We start from the raw sequence: 23,655 nt of genomic DNA on the forward strand, positions 1-23,655 counted from the left end.
TGTGGATTTTTTGCCACTCTTTTTTGCAGATCCTTTCAAGCCCTGGACAGCCATTTTCAGGTCTCTTCAGAGCTGTTTGATTGGGTTCCATCAGGACTCTGGCTGGGCTACTCAAGGAGATTCACTGAGTTTTCCCTAAGCCACTATTGTGTTGTCTTGGCTGTGTGCGTAGGGTCACTGTCTTGTTGGAAGGTGAATCTTCTGACCAATGTGAGGTCTTGAGCTCTGAATCGGTTTTCATGAACAATATCTCTGTACTTTGCTCCATTTAGCTTTCCATCAACCCTGACCAGTCTCCCTGTCCCAGCCGCTGAAAAACTGCCCCACAGCATGATGCTGCCACCACCATGCTTCATTGTAGGGATGGTTTCGGGTAGGTGAGAAGCTGTGCCTAGTTTTCTGCAGATTAATTGAGACCAAAAAGTTCATTCTTGGTTTCATCAGACCAGAGAATCGTGTTTCTTAAAGTCTGTGAGTCCTTTAGGTGCTTTTTGGTAAACTCCAGACAGGCTTTCATGTGTATTTTACTGAGAAGAAGCCTTTTTTCTGGCTACTCTGCCGTAAGGCACAGATTGGTGGAGTGCTACAGTGATGGTTGCCCTTCTGAAAGTTTCTCCCAACTGCACACTTGATTTTTAGAGCTCAGCCAAAATGACCATTGTGTTCTTGGTCACCTCTCTTACCAAGGCCATTCTCCCCCATTACTTAGTTTGGTGGGTCGGCCAGCTCTAGGATGTGTCCTGGTTGTTCCAAACTTCTTCCATTTAAGAACTGTGCTCTTGGGAACTTTCAGAGCCACATAGCTTTTTTGTAGCCTTCTCCATATATGTGCCTCCCCACAATCCTGTTTCTAAGCTCTATAGGATGTTTTTTCCTCCTCATGGCTTGGTTTTGGCTCTGACATGCATTGTGAGCTGTGAAACATATTCATAAAGGTGTCTCTTTTAAAATGATGTCCAATCAACTGAATTTATCTTAGTTTTTCATTTAAAAAAAATTCTGTTTTCACTTTGTCATTATGGGGTATTGAGTGCAGAATGATCGCGAAACACTTGATTTTGCTTTTTTAATTTGCACAAGGCAGCAACATAACAAAATGTAAAAAAGTGAAAGGGTCTGAAGACTTTCCCAATAGTGTAAGCTGCCTACACACACTGGATGTACATTGCCAGGATTTGTTGTTATGCTAATGTGTATGTATGTCTCTTACCTTCCCCCAACAACAGATGTAAGGGCAATGAGCATCAGGGATGTTGGTTTTCTTTTGTTGGGCAGGAGGATGTGTATAGGGAAAAGCCACAGTTCCTTAAGGGGATATTCCCATCTTATGATTACATGATGATTCAAAAAGAATGGTGCAAAAGTAAAGCTGATTTATTTTTACATGAATTGCCATAAAACAGACAGGATGACATGAAAAGATAGAACTCTACAAGTTTTTAATGCACCTTACAGATGTTCGATGGGGGCGCCACAAGATGACCTAAGACAATAGATCTATGCTGCAGTGGAATTGATAACGGAGGATATGCTGGGATGCCTCTGGATAGAACTGGACTACTGACTTGAAATCTGCCATGTCACCAACAGTGTGCACATCAAACCTCTGTAAATTTCATTATAACCGGAAGGGTACTTTTGTCTTTTCATGTTATTCTGACTATTGTGTAACAATTCATATATAAATAAATCAGCTTTACCTTTTTCTCCATTCTTTTTGAATCGCCCAGTATTATGGCACAGCATTAGGATAAATAACATTTTGATCGGTGGAGGTTTGACCTCTAGGATCACTGCTCTTCATGAGAATGAAGGAACCAAATGGTTCAAGTAAATGGAGCTTTGTTTTTGTTTCCTGCACAAATAATTTGGCTGTGACCATTGCCATATGGGGAAAATCTTTGAAGAAGCAGCACTGAATGGCCTTGTGATGAGTAATTTATTTTTTGGTGGAGGGGGTACAGTATTAAAAGCAATGAAGGTTTCATGGCAACAGAAGTCATGGGGCATACACATGGGTTAAAAGTAGCTGAAACAACTTTTGTGTTGTTGATAGGATCCAAACCCCAGCACATTCTCAATCAGAATGAATGTGCACCTTCTAAGCAGCTTACAGATCATGCATGTATGGCCTAGCCGAAGGATAATCCATTAATGTTAAAAGCTTTAATTCCTTATACTAGTGAAAAAAAAATCACAGAAAAAGGGAAAATTTAGCAAAAACACAAAGTATGGCCATGTTACTTACAAGGTACTAATAGGACATAGATGGGCAGCCAAGTACACCCCTTCCCTTAGATGCAGACAACTCAATGCTAAAAGGAGGAGCTTATAATAGGTGTAAAGTACTGATGAACAACCGCTCACATGACCACACTACAAATGTATAAAGCATACAAAGGGTGCCAGGCCAATTAAAACATATAGTGCCCCGTGCAGGTCTACAGACCACAACTTAAAGCTCAGTGGGCCGAACTTCACCCCAAAAGCAACTCACACTGGTGCTGTAGGAGCCCACGGTGGGTTGCTGGCACTAATAATTTCTCCCAAACTACTGCACAGATACACACAGCAGACATATCACAGCAATCAACGTGCCTGTCACTAGCTTGTGCGACCCTCAGATAGGGTGTTCTTTGAACTGCATTCTACACATGGCTGTGAAATAACCTGTAAAAGTGATAAATCTCATCAGCAGGTGATCTGCAACTGGGTTGTCTGTAGTGCTGAACCTCGGGGGCCATACCATGATGTTTGTATTTAGGAACTTACTTTGAGTCTTCATATAGAACTACTGTTTTTCATGCATATATGATGTTCATTCATTGACTGATATCACTGATCTTTCCGTTTTTAGATGTAATCACGATCCTTCCATTTCCACTTGCATCAAGTAATGAGCACAGTGGCCTTATCAAGATTTTCGAACCATTTACAAACCGAGATCTAGAGACAAGGAGACGCCAATTTGTCAAGAACTATCCAATGTGAGAAACAATCCTCTTTGAATACTCTTTCATATTACATGTCTGTTTTCTCAACAACCATCTCTGTTTTTGCACTATTAACTGGTCAGACTTCATGTTCACCCACATAATTGTTACCTTAATTAGTACTTTACTAGCATGCCATAGACCTGCAATAGCTGTCACCAAATGTCACCCAAAAGCCCACAACCTCAACTCAACTTTTCGGCTTGGCCAAGCATGCATATTTTTCAGTAGCGAGATGCTTTTTCCTCCCAACAGCAGAAGTTGGAGAATTCTCAGCAAGGCACCATAGACATGATATTGTTGGAAAACACGTATGCCTATGGTGACCTAGAGAAGTGTAGGTAATCGAGCTGCTAGTTATTGTCCATTCATTCTGAAAATTAACATGTGAATTTACAGTTACAATTTGCTCAGTTTTCAGTGATTTTGGCACAATATTCTCTCATCCAGAGAGTATCGGGATACATCCATGATACCAGGGACATTCTGCTGTATATTCAAGATAAAAGATATTTCACTTAGTTAGGCTGTGATGTGGTCTCTATGCAGCAGCATTCCCAGTAAAGTCCCATTTATGAGCCTTGCAATTCCATTTGGAGTGTCACAATTCTTATACTCAAGTTCTTAGGGTGTTTATTAAATCTGCCACCTTTAATTTCATGACCGATAACTATTTTTGTTTTGACTGGGTTTTCTACTTTCAGGCTAGAGTCATGTCAATAGGGGAAAATCTTCACCCTCATTGGGAAAACTAATAATGTCCTGGTGGGATGAATTGGTTATTTTAGCTAACTCCAGTCCTTTTTATATGACATTTTTTAGTATGGCAGGTGCATTGATGACATCCTCCTCATTTGGAGAGGTGTTGTGCCTGTAATGTCAGAATTTATAAGTGATAACCCATTTAATATGATGTTCACTTATACTTATCCAACAAGAATTTTTTTAGGATCTAGAACTCTCTTCTGTTCCAGATGAGATTGCTGGAACTCAAACCTATCATAAACCTTCTGCTGGAAATGTTACCCTACATGCCGAAACTTCACATTCATCTCATACTATAAGGGCTCCTGCACACTTGCGTTTTTTTCACACGTTATAGCTTGCCTTTTTTTCATGCTATATTGCTGCTTTTTTTTCACACGAGTGTCAATGGGACTTTCTAATGTTAAAAACGCTTTGCAAGTTTGTGCGTTTTTAACATTAGAAAGTCCCATTGACAATCGCGTGAAAAAAAGCAGCAATATAGCATGAAAAAAAGGCAAGCTACAACGCGTGAAAAAAACGCGGGTGTGCAGGAGCCCTAAAACCTACCTCTGGGAGAACAAGCTGATTTTATGTGTTGCAAACAAAGGGACCATAGTTATCTAGATTATTCAAGATTTTTCCTGAAAGAGACGTTGTGCGGATTGAGCATATGTTGTTTTAAAACCCCTGTCTCCCTTTCAACTTCGGATATGTGTTCCATGTACCGTTGTGAATAAAATATGGTTAGATGCGATTTCCAAATCATTGAATTTTTTCCTAATATTTATTTACATTTTGTACAGCATCCCAACTTTTTGGGGGAATTGGGGCTGTAAAACATGTTAAATTAAGCCCTATTCAAAGTGTAACAGTAGCAATATTGTTTTTATTATTCCTTGTTCTGAATGTCATCTTGTCTATGAGAGTAGTACAACAAGGAGATTTAAAAAGGCATTTTAAGCTGCCTGTCCACAGGCGTTTTTGTATTGCGTTCCCTGCAGCGATAATCCGGCCGCGGGGAACGCAGTGCGCGCTTTAGATAGCGTTGCTATGGAAAGCGCAGCCCCCCTGTCCACAAGCGGAGAATCATAGTGATTCTTTGTTCGCGGCCGGCAAATCGCAGCATGCTGCTAATTTACCGCGTTTCTCCGCGGTGAGCCTATCTGTCAGATTGGCTCACCGCGGAGATCCGTCAGCTGGCTCCTGCTCCCGGGGCGGTGGCCGTGGACAGGCAGCCTTAGCCGAGGCACTAGGATTTTTGGTAGACCAAATAATGGAAAGCAGATTATGTTTCAATATTAGTGGGGTTTTTTCTTCTCTTGGTTGTTTTATATATAAGTATTTATATATAAGGTTGGACGCCTATACCACAAAAGACAGAACAGGACTGGGAGGAATAAAGAGACGGGGAAGAGACAAACAAACAGAGAGGTGCAGGTGAAGACTATAGACAGAGGGATGCAAGAAAGGACAAAAAGACAAAGTGCAGGACACAGAGTGCAAACAGGATACCATATACAAACAGGAACTAAGCTGGGAGCCAGGGAGCAGGACAAAAGACAACCACTCTGTAGCACAGAGGGGAGGTACCAGCTCAGCAAGGTAGGAAGGAGATTAGCAAAGAGCCTACAGCTGAGCAGAGAAACCCAGAAGCCATTAATCCTAGATACCTAGGTACCAGAAGAAGATAGGTATGATCTCAGGTTACACAGAGAGCAGGACGATGCCCGCGACTGCCAGACACAGAGGAGTTGGTCTGAACAGTGGACCTAACACACGTTTTGTGATTAATCTGTACAATTTATGTTCTGGTATGGAGTAGAGATGAGTGAACGTACACGGTAAGGCTGATTTCGCAATCGAGCACCGCGATTTTCGAGTACTTCACTACTCGGGTGAAAAGTACTCGGGGGCGCTGTGGGTGAGCGGGGGGTTGCAGAGGGGAGTGGAGGGGAGAGGGAGAGAGAGAGGGCTCCCCCCTGTTCCCCACTGCTACCCCCCGCTCCACCACGCCACGCCCCGCCACACAGCGCCCCCGAGTACTTTTCACCCGAGTAGTGAAGTACTCGAAAATCGCGGTGCTCAATTGCGAAATCGCCTTACCGAGTACATTCGCTCATCTCTAGTATGGAGTTGTCTCTATCACGTGACTATTTGTTTTTTTTTTTTACGGATTATCATGACACCTGTATCAGGTGATGTGGTTTATTTCTGGTCTCTATTGCCAACTTTTCTTTATATAGCTTAACTAGAGGCTTGTTATCATGTAACCTAGTGTTTCCACCAGATCATTACAGTGCTTCTGCCACATACTTCATGCAAATTCTAGTTCCTGATAAAGAGGCTTATTAGTTAGCGTATTTTTCCTATTGATTTTGATCAGGTCAGAATTATGTTTATTTGTTCGTTAACTGATTCAGCTGCCATATTTGGGATACTTCTGGGTTTCTAATTATGAGGCTTTGTGGATACATCCTCCTATTGGTTGACATGCGGGAATTTGCACTTTTAAATAGTGAGAGGTAATGATTTGTCTTTGTTATTTGACTTTGTTTGTCATGTGTTATTCGTTATGGTGTTATATAAATGTACTAGAAGTTGGTTTGTGTGATGGCTATGACTAAGGACACTTATGTCTGAAACACATCAGTAGTCATGGTTTTTCATGCATGTTGGCAGATTCTTTTTTAATTGTTTCTAAATAAAGTGTGGAAATTTTAATCTACTTCTTGCACTGTGGATGAACCTGTTTTGATGCTTGGAATTACACTGTGGTTGAAACACTAGCTGTGCTGGCTCATTGAAGAACGTAGTTCCAGTCTGCAAAGTTATATCCCTCCCTGTCTTATGTATACAGTAGTCATTATCACTGAGTCATTGGGATAATGAAAATCTTTCAATAAGTTCATTACACGTTTCACTCTTAGGCCACATTCAGACAGCACTAATGCGATTGCATTTTAGAATTTAGGATTTGGTATTAGATATTTATTCCACTTTGGGAATTCATTATTATCTAATGATAAACATAATGATAAATAATAGTGACAAGGACCATCGACTTAGGCAGATGGATTTTTGCTGTGGAATCTGTGGCGAGTCACCACACCGTGGATCCACAGCAAATACTGTTCATAGCATGCTATGGAAAAACGCTTTTTCCTGCACACTTGCAAAAGCCAATAGTGGTTTCTGCTAGCAGTGAAAAAAATTGCAGCATGCTTCATTTTTGCGCGGATTCCGCGCTGATGGCTTCTATTGAAGTCAGTTGAAGTTGTCTGATCCACGGCACGTCCCCAATTAACATTGCGGACAGGTCTCAGATTTCGCATCATTGCCTAGCGACGGCGCAGGGATAAAAACAATGGGAAAAATCTGTATTGCGCAAGTCTGACAGCAAGCCGCCAGATCCATCTGCAGTACAGATGAAGAAGCGAAAATACAGCCTAAGAGAATTTTGTAGACTGCCTGATACAGTGTGACATTGGTAGTAATGCTCATTTTCAGTTATCTCAGTAGAGTTGTCTGCACATCGATGACCACCTTTCTCATCACCTTCCCTATGCTATCCTGTATCTTCCATCATTCTTCACGTCTCCCCTGTAATGTTCAAATATCATTGCCTGCTTGAGGGTCTTACCTTCCATGTTCTGTCTCTTTCAGGTTTACTCTTTCTATCTGGATATATCTGTTAAACTTTTGTACTAGTAATGAATGTGGAATATTCCACCATGTGGATACTAACAAGATGTATGCAACACCACTTCTATTCTTGAATAATAAAGGTAGGTAAACGCGTAAGACTAAATACATAACTTATAGTTAGATGATGTTAAATGGGCTGTCCAAGATCCAAAACCACTCTGTCACATTGTGCTCCTGGAACCTGTAGTACAATGGGTTTCTAGGAGCATACTGCTGCCGGTGTGGCAATCACCATTGGTCTTGTGCATATATATATACCAGCTCTTCTCACTAGAGGGTGATGGTTATTTATCCATTCCTTATCCCTCTCAATACTTGGTGCCATGCATGCAGCTAGTTTGAGTTGCTTTCCCCATCTTCTCTAAAGATAGTCTGGACATCTGATCTTCTGGTCTGCATCTTCTACGAGCCTCTTATCCCTTCCCTTTAATCAAGTGCGGCCTCCAAACATGTGATGTCTTGTATTTTGTCAGGTGGGTGATATCTGACAATGTTCCTTTTACATCAGATTGGTGTCTGACTCTATTTCTCCTTGGTGCGTGAACGCTTGAGCAAGCTTCTTTTTTATTAATGCATGCATAAGGTTCTGAGTGGGGTTTTCCTTCCGTCAGAGAGGTGAGCAGACTTTAGGTGTGAACAATGACTTATTCAGTGTATGTCTGATGGTGTAGACTACACTAGGTGTGAACTGTCCTGTTTTAGTGTGGAGATTGTATTTCCTTTGTCTGGTGTACCTTCTTGTTACCATCTAGGGCGTGCCAGGCCCCTAGGTTTCAGTATGGGGCAATCCCTATTGGGACAATTGTCCCGCTTGTAGGCAGGACTACCTTTTTGTGGTCTTGTTAGAGTAAGGACTCAGAAGACAACGAGGGCCCTTGATGTGGGCTTATAAGCTCATGTATTCTAGCCAAAATACAAACCAATACCTCGTACGTACTTATTAGAAATTCCATCTGCCTATGTGTATTAGTTCTTTGGCAAGTATTTTGGCATCTGTAGTCTTTGTGGTTGTTTGTTTAGAATCATCGAATTGGTAGAGTTGAAAGGATCACTAAATCACCCCAGACAGACCTCTGTCCAGCCTCTGTTTGAAGACTTCCATTGCAAATTTGGTTTGTTTGTTGTTGGCGTTTACATACCACTACTCTCAAATGCATTGAACTTCCGCTCACGCCATGAGCCTTTGTGTAAGGTAGTATCATTACCCGCCACATCACTAGCAGTGGGCTGTCCTTGCTTTTAGATGAACTACGCATGTGCTTATGTACACTGAAGAACACCAAAGCACAAACGCTAATGAGCTGAGTACTTGATATTTGTGGAAGGTAAGTAGATTTGATGGTGCAGATCAGAAAAATGCAAGTCAATTACAAAGATAGCTACTGTAGCATATATAGAGAAATAGAGTTACGCCACTGACATACCTATAGGGGTTGCAGTGGATGTGGTTGCCAGGAGCCTTACAGGGGGGGGGGGGGAGGCATAAGGCCTCTCTTCTCCACATAGGGAGCCCAGCACTATCAATAAAGCATTATAGTTGGGGGCCCTGTTACAGGTTTTGCATTGGAGCCCAGGAGCTTCACATTGAACCTCTGCGTTAAGGGGTTAAGAGATGATGGGGGGTCCCAAGATAAACTTTTGTACCCGGGCCCATGAGCCTTTAGCCTCGCCCCTGGCTCTCAGCCAACAGTTTTAGATTCTTTTGCATTAATTAGAAAAAAAAAAGTGTTACATGCTAGAATCAATTTGCAGGCTGCATTGTGCTCAGTGCTGACTGAGCTTATGAAATCTCTTCCACGACCGTCTGAATTTAAAGACTTTAGGGGTGTACTAACTATTGTATGTTTAAAGTTTTTAGAAATTGCAGACAATGTCTTTCCTGTCATTCCCTCCACTTCCAGTTTATGCACAATTGCAGTAATTTAAAAAATGTTCCACAAATCTTGGACACAAAGCTCCAGTTTAAGAAATTGGTGGCCTTCTTTTTCATGCAGATTGTAGGGGCAAACGTGCTGATAGTGTTTTTTCAATATATGACAAAATGCCCCTCCTTGGGCTCATTGCTCTTGAATTTGGTACCATAGAGCAATTCTCTTCATGTCCTTAACAATCTACCAGTCATTATAGATTATGACATGCAATAGTCCCTGACTTAATAGCCCTCTGCGCCACTGCATGTATGATGTGCCCACCACTACTAACCCTTCTGCACTATGCTGGGTGGCATCCCCTAATAATCTCCACAGGAAAGCACAGATCAAGCGGAGTCCCTGGCAGTGCTAATCCCTTATTGCTAGAGAGCCTGGTTAATTTAGTCAGACTCTACATTGCAAGCAAACTAGAAAGTATTATGGAGTAATTACACTGGCAACTCCAATTTCGTCTAGCGTTCACTGGTTATGTGTTGCCCAATTACTGCATGTAGCATCCAATGTTCATTTGTGAAGCTAAAACACTTGATTTTCCGCACATTTTTGAAATCAAACTTCCTGGATAGTTAAAAGTGATGGTTAATAGTTACTTGTTTCTGTCACCAGGGCAGGTCCATGCTCAACTGCAGCTCATAACAGGGAATGATGCTGCAACACTAACAAAGTTTTCTCTACCTCTCTATCAATGGGTCCGGCTGGACGTTACAGTCTCAAGAAAAATGGTAATTTCACTCTCTAGGGCTAATTTCAGTGTGCATGCAACTGTTGTTTGGAATGTCCAAAATGAAATCACGTTCAGACATAAAATGTGTAAAATACATATTTTAGTATTAGACCACACTGTGACGAACAACATGATAATTGACGCAGAGATGCAGAGTGCAGACCCTGTAAGGTAGAATACAGAGTTGCTGTGGGTCTATAGTATGGCCCTGTAAGCAATCCGCACCGCCATATGGTGTCTACATGAGAAGCAATGTTTCTAAGGGTTAATATCTCTATAATACCATCTGAGATTAAAATGTGATTCCATTGCAGCAAACTTTGACCCTATCTGTTTAGCCCATAAGATGCAGCGATCAATAATGTCCCTTAGAGGGAAAACAATAATAGGGGGCTGATTTTATTTAATCTTTGACAGGTTTTGAAAACATAATCATGCTACAGATACGTCCAAACTGGTGCCTGTCAGTTTTTTTTCTACACAGGCAATACATTTAAACAGAAAAGTGTTACAAAATCAGCAGTACCTTAGTGGTAAAAAAAAGTTGGAGTTCTGTAAAGTAAAAAATTACAGTAAACATAAAGATCTGGGCAAAAACAGGAGATTACTTACAGTGGTGTAAAAAAAGGAAATTTCACTTTTTTAAAAATTTCACCATAAAAGAGAACTAGTATAAGTTAAATACTAAATAATACTACTACGACTATTCTCCGAACTGGTCAGCCTAGAAAGCACTATGTATTAGCACAATTTATTCTGCAAAAACACATTTCTTCAAGTCCTAAAAGCTAAAAATGTCTTGATCCTTGAGGACTTGAACCTGCCATACGCAGTAGACAGCTGAACTCTAATTCGAGCGAAGGACTGACTCCCTAAGCCAATTTTTGCTATTAATGTCTCATCACTGTGGATATAGCTGCAGAGATCCGCAGTGATCCTGACATCGCCGAACCACAAGTTGCCCATGTGAATGAAGCGGTAGTATGTAGAGATGAGCGAGTATACTCGCTAAGGCACATTACTCGAGCGAGTAGTGCCTTAGCCGAGTATCTCCCTGCTCATCTCTAAAGATTCGGGGACCGGCGCGGGTGACAGGTGAGTTGCGACGGGGAGCCGGGGGGAGAGAGGGAGATATCTCCCCTCCGTTCCTCCCCGCTCTCCCCCGCCGCTCCCCAAATCTTTAGAGACAAGCGGGGAGATACTCGGCTAAGGCACTACTCGCTCGAGTAATGTGCCTTAGCGAGTATACTCGCTCATCTCTACTAGTATGCATACCCGACTACTGCTTCATTCATGTCTATTGGATGGCGGAAGATCGATGTACTTTGCAATGTTCCTTTGTTCCATAGAAGTGAATGAAGTGTTGGGTCAGGTATTCGCACAACCACTCCATTCTTATGGGAAACTTGGCACACAGATGTTGGGATTGCTGGGTGTCTCTGTGGTTGTATTCCCAGTGATCAGATGTTTATCCTCTGTACATAGATTTGTTGATAGTGGACGCTGTACATGTCAATTCCTTTATAGTGCAGTAAATTTTCATTTTTATTTTTTGATTACTTCTATAACCCCCAATATTCTGTTGTGTAGTTAATACTGGACACCTTTATTGGACACGAATTAGAAAGTCATTACAGCCATTCTTACAGGTAAGTAAAATGATTTTTCTAGGCCTTCAAAAATGGGTTGAATGTAAAAGAGGAAAGAAGAATTTATAACTATACTACTGTATAATATCTATACTTTTTGGGATCTATTCCCTGTTATCTAAAAAAAAGAGTGCAATGATTTGGAAATCTCATATAACCGTATTTCATTCACAATAAAACATAGGACACACATCAGAAGGGGAAAGTGAGATTTTTCCACTTCATTTTAATTGATATTAACATATTAACTGATTCAGAAATTGATGGCAGTAACACATCTCAAAAAATTTGGGCCAGGGCCATATCTACCATTGTGTAGCACCCACTCTTCTTTTTACAACAGTCTGTAAATGTCTGGAAAGTGAGGAGACCAAAGTGGGATAGATATGTAGTCCCATTCTTGATCATGGACTGCAGGCTGCCGGTTCAGCACCCGGACTCTTCTGCAAAGCCATGCGGTTGTGATGGATGCAGCAAGTGGTTTAGTATTGCCTTGTTGAAATATACAAGAACTTCCCTGAAAGAGACATCGTGTGGATGGGAGTAGTAACATAGTAACATAGTTCGTTAGGCTGAATGAAGACAATGTCCATCTAGTCCAGCCTGTCTACCCTCCTGTTTTGTTGATCCAGAGGAAGGCAAAAAAACCCCCAAGAGCAGAAGCCAAATAGCCCTTTTGGGGAAAAAAATTCCTTCCCGACTCCCTAATGGAAATCAGACTGTTCCCTGGATCAACCCCTAATAGTTCCTACCTGCCTGTATACCCGGATTAACAAATAACCTTAGATTTATAGCCTATAGAGTATATGTTCTAAAACCTCTATATACTGCTCAGCATTGATAATGCCATTCAAGATGTGTAAGCTGCCCATGCCATAGGCACTAATGTAACCCTGTACCGTCAGATATGCCGGCTTTGAACTGTGCACTGCTAACAAGCTGGATGATCCGTGTACGCTTGAGTCCGCAGGACATGGAGTCCATGATTTCCCCAAAAAATAGCAAATTATGATTCATCTAACTACAGAACAGTTTCTCACTAGAGGGTGATGGTTATTTATCCATTCCTTATCCCCCTCAGTACTTGGTGTCATGCATGCTGCTAGTTTGAGTTGCTTTCCCCATCTTCTCTAAAGATAGTCTGGACATCTGATCTTCCAGTCTGCATGTTCTGCGAGTCTCTTATCCCTTCCCTTTAATCAAGTGCAGCCTCCAGACATCTGATGTCTTGTATTTTGTCAAGTGGGTGATATCTGACAATGTTCCCTTTACATCAGATTGGTGTCTGACTCTATTTCTCCTTGGTGTGTGAACACTTGAACAAGTTCCTGTTTTATTAATGCATGCATGAGGTTCTGAGTGGGGTTTTCCTTCCATCAGAGAGGTGAGCAGACTTTAGGTGTGAACAATGACTTCTTCAGTGTATGTCTGATGGTGTAGTGCAATGGCCCAGTTTGGTACTGCAGGCACAGCTCCCAGTGAACTCAAATGTCAGCTGATCACTTGGATATTTATACAGGGCAATGATTAGGAATCGTACAAACAGTGGCCCATGTGAAAGGGCCTTATGACTGCATTACATGAGTTATTTTATATGTTTGTGTTTCAAAGAATCTAAGAAAGGCCAGTGCCCATTAAAGATATGCTCTATAACCATATTTTTTAGTGCATAGCTAAGCTACCTAACTAAGTTTTCCAAGTTTGGTCATGGTTGCTTAAATCTTCCTTCTGTGCCTTCCAGTACAAACATGACTATTATTTACTTTTCACACAATAGGATGTAATTGTGTGACATTATCCCCTAGCAGACAGCATACATCTAGCTTAGCTCTGTAACCCTTCCTGGTAAGGCTGCGGGCACAATGATCGGAGTATTTTAATATGTTTTATGAAATGTATCCTTCTATTAATTGTATCAGTGAAGTTCCATAATTGTGCTTTGATTCTGATCGGAGTTGAGTCATAGTCCAATCTCTATACATATAAAGTACATGGCTGCATGAAATAGATGAGACAGAACATGCTAAAGACAGTTCACACGTAACACTGATTTTGGCACAGTTTTAATATGCTATACAAAATCTTCATGCAGAATAATTAGCATGCTCCTTGCAGATTACACACGTAAAATCCAGTGGATTAGCCCAATGCGGATTATCCCCGTTCAATGGGGCTAATCCTGGTGTAGTACTTTAAACTGCATATCCGCTGCAGAAATCTGACTGTAAATTTGAGGTTTCTTGCGCAGCTCTTGTATTAAAATCCATGCAAATCTGAAACAAACCTACCCTTTAGGATTCTGCTTTAGGTATATTTACTGTATTTGGTACTATCTCTTTCGGAGATTGATGGTGGTTGTGATTGCAGCTCCCACAGGGTTTAACACAGACGTTTCCTAGAGATATGAGTTGCACATGCCTAGTTATGGCCCTTTTACACGGGATGAGAATCTCGCGATTCTCGTTTGCCCGAGCGAATGAGTTGGTGACGTCATCATCAGCTCGTCCGCGCTCAGGCAGCCTGTATAGTCTATGACGAACAAGAACCATATGATTCTTGTTCGTAGTTTTGCTAGTGTTCAAACTGAACGATTATCGCTTAGTTTTGCTAATTTCAACACTTTTCTGAGCGATAGGCGGGGCTCACACTGCCGTATGCAGAATCCGCATGCGGAGGCCTACAGCAGATTCCAGCTGTGAGCTTGGCTGTGACACTGAGTACAGTCGCGTAATGTACTGAGTATGACTGAGTACTCACGCAGGCAGTCATGCGCAGTACACCTTTCTTTTGTTTATACCATGTTTCCCTGATAATAAGACACTGTTTTATATTACATTTTGCCCCAAAAGGGGCACAGTGCCTTATTTTTGGGGGTGGGGAGGTGTATACTTGCCTCACAGCCGGCATCTGTGTCCCCAGCAATGGTCTTCTCGGTGGTGTGGCAGGCTGCTCTATAATCTTCCCCGCTGTCATCTCTCTCTTGTAAACAGGGCTTTGAATACCACCGCCTCCAGCAAGTAAGAGCTGTGATTGGATCGAGCACCAGCCAATCACAGCCAGCACTCAATGAACCAATCACAGCCATTTAGTGATGTCATTTACTGAATGGCTGTGAATAATCAAGTGTCAGCTGTCAGCTGTGTCACTGTCGATCGATCCAATCACAGCGCTTACTTGCCGGAGGCAGGGAATTCAAAGCCCCGTTTACCAGAGAGAGACAACGGTAGGGAGGAACCAATCACAGCCATTCAGTGATGCCATTCAGTAAATGGCTGTGACTGATAGAGCGCCGTCTGCGATTGGCAAGCGCTTACTTGCTGGAGGTGGGGAATTCAAAGCCCTGTGTATCAGAGAGAGACGACAGCGGGGAGGATTACAGAGCAGCCTGCCGCAGCGCTGGTGAGACCATAGCGGGGTACACAGAGGCCGCCTGCTTGATCTAATCGCAGCGCTTGAAGGCAGGGGAATTCAAAGCCCCGTTTAGCAGAGAGAGATGACAGCGAGGAGAATTATAGAGCAGCCTGCCGCACCGCCGGGAAGACCATCAAGGGGAACACAGATGCCGACTGCGAGGTGAGTATTGTGTTTTGGTTTTTTTACCTAGTGTAACTAGGGCTTATTTTGGGGGGGTTTATATTAAAGTCTAAAGGCTCGTTCACATTCGCATTGCAGTTTCTATTTTCGTGCTTCATTTAGGGAGCAGGAGAATTGGAATCCACCATCCACTGGCTAAATGTATCCACTTTATGATGGAAATGAATGGTGCTGAATAGACCTCATGATTATATAGGGGTCCCTTTGGTTACCGTCCTGCTGTCTGGCATTTTGTAGGATGAGATAGTGTTGCATGAAAAACTGTTTCAGTTCCCATCAGTTTTCCAATGTATCTATTGAATGGTCCATCATGATCATTTTTTGAAACTACTGTATACTGCAAAACAAAAAGGTGTGTATGCACCGTTAGGCTATTTTCACAAGGTACTGGGTTCCAGTCTTTGGGATGCCTTGTCTACAGCACTATTCTTGCTCTAAAAAGAACTAAAAACCTGACAGTGTTCCCCAAGATCTGAACATAGGCAAATGTACCGCAAAATGGGTTTTGCATAGAGATGAGCGAGCGTACTCTGAAAAGCACTACTCGCTCGAGTAATTTGCTTTATCCGAGTATCGCTGTGCTCGGGTCTGAAGATTCGGGTCCCGCTGCGGCTGACAGGTGAGTCGCAGGGGAGAGCGGGCGGGAGAGAGGGAGAGAGAGATCTCCCCTCCGTTCCTCCCCGCTCTCCGCTGCAGCTCCCCGCTCCGTGCCGGCACCCGAATCTTCAGGGACGAGCACAGCGATACTCGGATAAAGCAAATTACTCGAGCGAGTAGTGCTTTTCCGAGTACGCTCGCTCATCTCTAGTTTTGCATGTGTCATATACTAATTGTGATCAGGGCTTAATATTTCTTGCAAATAGGGATTCAAATACTGGAAGGTATGCTGACAAAAATCTGACAGACTATATAACCATATGATCCATCAGGAATCATTGGGATCTGCTCGAAAACAGATCCATCATAGTTGTCATGGCTTATATAAAAGTGAGTTACATTGCTACTCTGCAGGATTCGGCTAGTTACACCAGAGCTCATGGTGGACATCAGAGGACAAGAGTGGGTATTTTATGAATAAAGCGATCAGAAAGCTCATTATCTGACCTTCTGAGCACTTTATGTCAGTACATGGAAGAAACAATACATTTCCCTTGAGAGCGTCTTCATGAACAAAAACCTTGACAGTAGTGTGAAAAGTCCTCACACTTCCTGTAGTTCTTGACCATTATGTTTCTGTTGCTTTTAAATACTCATTCCCATCCTGGACTTTTATGGCATATCCACAGGTTCTGCCATGAAAGTCTGATAAATTCGCTTCTCACCGCTGGAACCCCCATCTGTCTCAAGAACTAAGCTCAAACACCGCTGGTCGGCGGTTGAGAATGCTGTTTCTGTAGCTCCCAAGGTATTGAAACAGCATTACTCACTGTGATACACTATTTCGATAACTCTCATTTACTTCTATGGGAGTTATAGAAACTGTTTAATACAAATAAACAAGATGGTATTGCTCCATCTTCCTTATTTGTATATATTTCCCCGAGGAACATGCATGGCCTTACAAGCCTCCTCACTCACCTCCCAGGTGTCTCCACACACCTTCTAGATGCTCTTCTTAAGGAGAAACGATATCCCTTCAGAAATAGTTTAATGCACTCGCTTAGCTATTTCTGTACTCTGGTCTCCCTAGCTGCAGCATAGAGAGGTATTAGAGATGAGCGAGTATACTCACTAAAGGCAAGTGCTCGAGCGAGCATTGCCTTTAGCGAGTATCTGCCCGCTCGAGACTGAAGGTTCAGGTGCCGGCAGCGGGGGAGCGGTGAGTAGCGGCAGTCAGCAGGAGGGAGTGGGGGGGAGAGAGGGAGAGAGAGATCTCCCCTCCGTACCTCCCCGCTCTCCCCTGCAGCTCCAGGCCCGCTGCCGACACCCGAACCTTCAGTCTCGAGCGGGGAGATAGTCACTAAAGGCAATGCTCGCTCGAGCAATTGCCTTTAGCGAGTATACTCGCTCATCTCTAGTATTCTCACATTGGATATGATGGAACAAGATGGTAGTGCCCCTATTAATGACCATGATATTGTAGTATTTTACACAGTTCTATCCGTTAAAAAGAAAGTGGTGTCGGAATGAAAACCTGATGAATGCATTATAAATAAATCACCATATGCTTCATGGATCCTTTAATCTGGTTGGGACATTTAAATGTCGCGATTAAATTTGACAGCATTTAAAGGGTTAACAGCCATGATTGCGGTTCTCTCTGTTCACGGCTGTTGTAGGCAGATGTCGGCTGTCTTTGATACCCACCACATATTAAGTAGGCTTGGCTCCCATACCTGCTCCATACAATGATGCCCACTATACGTCGTACATATACAGCACATGTTGAGAAGGTGTTAAATATGCACGTCAGTGTGAACAGAGACATATATGTTGTATGATCATGAAGATTTTATCGGTCAATCAAATTTTATTATGACATATGGATAACAAATCACAAAGAACAGAAAACACTGTTTAGATAGGTAATTTCCATATGGGTTATTTCACCAAACGACGGACAAGAGCGTCTACAAATAAAGCTTGAAGAGACAAAAAAACAGGGTAGCATAAAGGAACAAAGAGGAAGCACAGGGAGGAAGGAGAAAGAAAAAAGAGAACGCACAACATTGGGGAGGGTAGCATCATGGGCGTTATTGGAAATCAACATGGTCTCTTCAGCCAGTTCCTGAAGGATTCTTACTCCTTGAATAGTAGCCAAGGAGTCCAAATGCCAAAAAATTTTTCATTTGGACTCCTTGGCTTTTACTCATTATGCGGTAGTTCCTCCTTTCTCTGTATGTTAGACAATTTGCTAAGACATTTGGAAAATTATGGAATTGTTGGTGACTTCCAGTATTTAAGGATTATCAATCTCGGGGTCTACAGGCAAAAAACATAAAATGCTTTTCTTTTGAGAAGCAATGATATATAGAAGATTTTAAATAAAGTGCAAAGAGCATTCTAGTTCAAAGCGACCCTTCGGTTTCAGGACAAAACTATGTCCGAGGACCGGAAGGGACAGAGGGTGTATTACCTGCGGTTGTCCTTCTATGTAGTTCCTCTGATCCATTAGTTCCAGGTCCCATTTTTGGGCCACCCAAGATGCCTTATGCGATCTTCAGACTACCTAATCCCCACAGTGCATTGGTTGTGTTAAACTACCAATGTACTAAACCTGCTCTCTAATTAGCCAGAAGTGCTCATGTGATTACAACTAGCCAATCAGAGAGCAGTGTACACTGTGCATTAGGTAGTGAGAAAATTTTTGTAGTCATCTTGGATGGCTGCAAACAGGACCCATAACTGGAGAATCATAAGAACCGCAAAGAAGTTAATCGGTAGGAAATATACCCTCCAGTCCTGACAGAATTTAGTTCTGAAACTGGAAGTTCTCTTTAATTTCTACATTTAGTATCCATTAACATCTAAGATCATTCTTATTTTTAAAGTGTGGATAAGGACATCTATTTTGATGACACTAATGGATACATGGCCCTCGGAGGAAGCAAGTATGTGGTCGGAATTGATGGATTCTTTGGACCTGTGAAATATTATCGACTCCAGGCTCTACACATGGATCAGGTATTTGTAAACATATTATATGGGACACATTCTACAGTGTTGTCTGAATTGTAATAGCACTAATGCATAACCTGCTGGCAAGAGCTACTAAATTTGCATAGGAGCCCATAACGTATTTGAGAATGAACAGAGAACTATCAGTGCTGGCCCAGCCATGGTCAAGTCGTAGTAATTGCCTAATATACTTCTTTTACCAGATTTGTAGATTTGTTCTATTTACTGTCAAATGTTATGCATTTCATCAAAGTATGATGACTATGTGCCGGACAGCTTTTATTTCTCTTCTTTTCTAGAATTCCGACCTTGTATATTGTATAGTGCCATAGATGTTACATAAATGTGAGTGAGATTTAGAAAAATCGTTCGCATTTTATGTTTCATACCTCATGTTTTTAAGGGCTTGCCACGGTTTATTAAAGGATGAAGTATCAGCTCTAATGACGTGTTTTAGTACAGTAAAATAAGGATCCTTTTTAGAACACTACATGTAGCTGCTCCTCTGTTAAACCTTGTGACAACTGGGTGCTACCAATTCCCTTGTGAATGTGGCATGTTGAGATGAGCGAGCATGCTCGTTTAGAGCAATTACTCGAACGAGCATCGCTTTTTTCGAGTAACTGCCCACTCGGGGGATGAGCGGGAGGTTGCGAGGGGGAACGGGGGGAGAGATCTCCCCCCTCTGTTTCCCCCCCTCCCCCCCCCCCCCCCGCTACCCCCGGCTCCACCCTGCCACCCCCCGGATCTTTTTGCCCGAGTAGGCAGTTACTCGAAAAAAGCAATGCTTGTTCGAGTAATTGCTCTAAACGAGCATGCTCGCTCATCTCTAGTGGCATGCCCTTACACTGTCTAAACTTACCTTTGCAAAGAGAAACTATTGTTCAGATAGTCCCTTAGAAAAGTCATTGAAGCTTACGAATGACAGTCGTTAGTTTGCTTTTACAAAGAGCCATGACTGTTTATTCAAGTAGTTTACCAAGATATTGTTCATAGAGGGGATCTCCATGACTATTTTTTCCACAAAGTCATTCATATATGAATGACTGACTTTACACCACATGACTTTTGATCAACCAGTGACTATTTTTTCGGTAAGCTGAACAAAGCGACTAGCGACATCTTTTGTCACCCTGTTGATAACCATGTTTGGACTGAACTACTATTGTTTGAATTCTCTCTTTTATCATCCCTTGAAAAGGCACCTTAAAGGTGTTTTTGGAAATGAAGACTTTTTGTATTTAGTTGACCAAGTATGAGGCTTTAGAAATGCATGCAAAAGAAAACTTAATGCAAAAGCAGATATATGCATAATTTTTTTCTGCAGAGACTTAGTGAGATATGTGTGTATTGATTTTTTATGCACAAAAGTTTTCATAGGCTCTAAAGCTCTTGCAATGGTTGTATTGGAGGCTCCATTCGAAGTTTCTGTTATTGCTATACACTGTTGTAACAATTTGTTAAAAGTGGGCAAGATGATTACACTGACATAGTGTAGGTGAACAAAATGTTTTACACTGGAATTCTTAAAACTCCATGTGGAAGTTTACAAAGAAGTGAACAGTCTGGGATTCATGTCTCTCTTTATTGATTGTATCACTGCAGATATTCAACCCTCTCCCGGATGATAACATTTACCATCAGATAGAAGACTATTATAGCCGTTGTTTGCATGTCAGAGAGAGAGTGCAAGTACTTTTCAGTATTCTGCAGGATAGACATGACCTGGAGACCAAGTGTGAGTACAAAGAATTAATAAACATATCTAATTAGGCCTCCATAATACATGTGCTGCAAAAGCGCCACGATTTAAATTGCAGCGCTTTGCTGCGTTTTACTTTCGTTTTTGGCTGCAGTGGCTCTTAGCACTGCTCATCATTGATGAGGAACGCTAAACGCTCAAAAATAGAACAGACACCGCTCGAAAATCGCAGCACTGGCGGGCACTGCAATCGAGCAGCTGTCTGAGCAGTCCCATTGAAAACGATGAGAGCATTATACCGCGATTAGCGCGGTGGTGAAAGTGCCGCGCTAATCGCCGTAAAAACCGTTTGTGTGAGGGAAGCCTTATATCGCAGAACAGTTCTGGATCTAGCTCATGGTCATATGTTGAGTGGCCATTTGGGGGTCTAAAAAACCTCCAAGAAAATTGGCATATATGGGGATGTTTAAAGATATTTTAAGCCAAGCCCAGAGTATCACATTTCTGGCTTATGGCCTCAGTATTGTAGTTCCCTGGTACCTATGCCTATTATTGGGATACACTCTGAATGCATAGGCATGGATCTAGTTGGTCCTCCCGGTGATACTAGATTATGCCAGCCACTACCCTGAGGCTATTCCTTTGCATAGTACTTCTTTCAAAGTGATTGCAAGGGAATTACTGCAGGTGTTTAGTCGATGGGTATTCCTAAATAGATACTCACTGACCAGGAAACCCCCTACATGTCAAGAGTGATGAAGAAACTCTGCCAGTTATTAATAATACAGCAATTACGTCATCTGTTTACTCTCCTCAGATGAATGGGCTGGTAGAAGGATTTGATAAAACTTTAAAGCAATTGCTAAAAGAGGTGGTTGACAGGGATGGAAAAGACTGGGGTGTCCATATGCTGCGCAATGTGAGTTGCACCCAAGAATCTCGGGTGCTCCTCACTCATGGCCATGTGACTATGGCCTTACAAGAGGTCTCTCTTATCTCTGCTGTTAAATCAGAAGATTGGCTGGCTCAGTGCATTAAAGGGGTTGCACCACAATTACAAGTTATCCCCTACCCACAGGATAGGGAATAACTTGCTGATCGGGAGGTCTCACTGCTGACCCCCGCTGATCTTGAGAGTGGGGATCCCATGTCCTTTGTCCTTCTTACTGCGGGGTTACTGCACCCCCCACAATGAGGAGTGCTGGTCGTGGAGGAACACTAGCGCTCCATTCACTTTCCGGGGCCTCTCCGCTGTTTCCATCTATTTAAAAGGAATGGAGCTCTGACTGTGCATGCTCGGCTGATGCTCCATGCACAGTGATGTCACTGCATGGGCTGAAGCAAACTGCAGTCAAATCAGAGCAGGACATTGGAGTCCTGTTCTTGAGATTGGTGGGATTCTCACTGTTTAGACCGCCACCGATCAGCAAGTTATCCCCATCCTACGGATAAGGGATAACTTGCAATTGTTATACAACCCCTTATAGTAACCCTACATAAATGCCAATTGCTTATTACACACCTATTGTTGAAACTGCTCCCTTTTTAAAGTAGGAAAAATCTGAAAGCAAAATATGGGTCCATGTATTTAGCTTCCAAATGAGCAAACTATCGGAATGGGAAAAGTGCTGATAATAGGCACATACAGTATTTAGAAACAGTCCTTGAAATTGTACCTAATAATTAATTGCAGGTCAAGCGAAGAATTATTATAAAGACCTCTATCTAAGATATGAAGAGAAGCAGACTACTAAGATGGCACCTTGGACACAAGAAGAACAAAATAAATATAGCAATTTGATTAGGTTGCTGAGCACTTATGATGGGCTTTCCGGGGGTAAGTACTACCTAAAGGTGCTAACCTTGGCCTTAATTCAGTTTTTCCACAAAAATTTGCTCTGTCTGTGTAATGTTTTTGCTTTTTCCATACTGATACACTCATTGTCCAGAAGCAGGATGGTACTATTTGTAAGGGTGGTTTCACATCTGCGTTGGAATCTCTGGTCAGAGGATCCGTCGCAGATCTGGCACAATATTCTGGAAGTAAAAGCGAGACATGCAGCGCCTTTTCTTCTGGCTAACAGCCGGGGAGCTAAGCGGAAAGCAAATGGACCCAATTATAGTCAGTGGGGTCCACCTGCCGTTTGGCCGTAGGGATTCCCCTCTCCTACTCTATGAATGGAGCAGGAAAGCGAAACCCCAAGTGCAGATGTGTAACCAGCTGAAGCCTGGCTTCTCTTCCATAAATTATATAAAACCAAATTCCAATAGTTTAGCAGTCATGATATACAATGCAGATAGGTCAGCAGAGCAGATCTACCACATAATGGAATTCAGGACTTTGGAGGTGCGAAGGTCACAACTTTTATGGTTAAGACTTTTATGGCTGCATTTTCCAGTATTTAACCCTTTCCAATCCAATTTGTATATGGTTTTCCTAGGGGGCTTACTCTTTTTTTGCCGTTATACAACGGCACTATCTGCTGGCTAAAGCCAGTACTGTGTGAGGTGACACTTTGGATAGGCTCCGACAACATAGAGGCTGACAATATACAGTAAGAGAACCCCAACGGATGTCTTCTAACATCGGAGCTGTACAGTCCTAAAATCAAAATGTCTTAAGACGTCAGACAGTGGATTGGAAAGGGTTAATGCCCTGGCATTTTTCCCAGTAAATCAGTTGGATAAGCCACATTGAGCATTCTACTACAGTGGCTGAAGATGTGATGCTCAAACCTCTTTCCGTTTTGATACTTGTGGCCTGTAGCTATACATGGTTTTGTGAATAGAAACACAATTTTTATGACGAGACAACTGACAACTCAATTTGTTGCTAGTAAAGCCCAGGATTGAGATCCAGTCTCCGGACGATCTCGTTTCTGATGTTGATTATTTGTGTCATTATATCACCATACAAGGATATAACAGGTAATATATTTGCAAACTGCAAAGAAAAGATCTTGAGGTTCGAAACTCCAAAACCCAAGCTTTA

General features: G+C 42.2%; 1 protein-coding gene across 1 annotated transcript in view; it reads left to right on the top strand.

The window, feature by feature from the left end:
* SEL1L3 (SEL1L family member 3) overlaps nucleotides 1-23,655 on the top strand; it is a 66,858-nt gene that overhangs the window by 9,958 nt on the left and 33,245 nt on the right. Inside the window, exons 3-9 of the mRNA XM_066573215.1 lie at nucleotides 2,858-2,987; nucleotides 7,404-7,525; nucleotides 9,983-10,098; nucleotides 11,691-11,749; nucleotides 18,835-18,967; nucleotides 20,567-20,699; nucleotides 22,357-22,500. Coding sequence (XP_066429312.1) covers nucleotides 2,858-2,987; nucleotides 7,404-7,525; nucleotides 9,983-10,098; nucleotides 11,691-11,749; nucleotides 18,835-18,967; nucleotides 20,567-20,699; nucleotides 22,357-22,500 — 837 coding nt within the window. The remainder of the gene's footprint in view (nucleotides 1-2,857; nucleotides 2,988-7,403; nucleotides 7,526-9,982; nucleotides 10,099-11,690; nucleotides 11,750-18,834; nucleotides 18,968-20,566; nucleotides 20,700-22,356; nucleotides 22,501-23,655) is intronic.

The sequence above is a fragment of the Eleutherodactylus coqui genome, chromosome 7 (assembly GCF_035609145.1).
Source record: "Eleutherodactylus coqui strain aEleCoq1 chromosome 7, aEleCoq1.hap1, whole genome shotgun sequence".
Taxonomy (NCBI): Eukaryota; Metazoa; Chordata; class Amphibia; order Anura; family Eleutherodactylidae; genus Eleutherodactylus; species Eleutherodactylus coqui.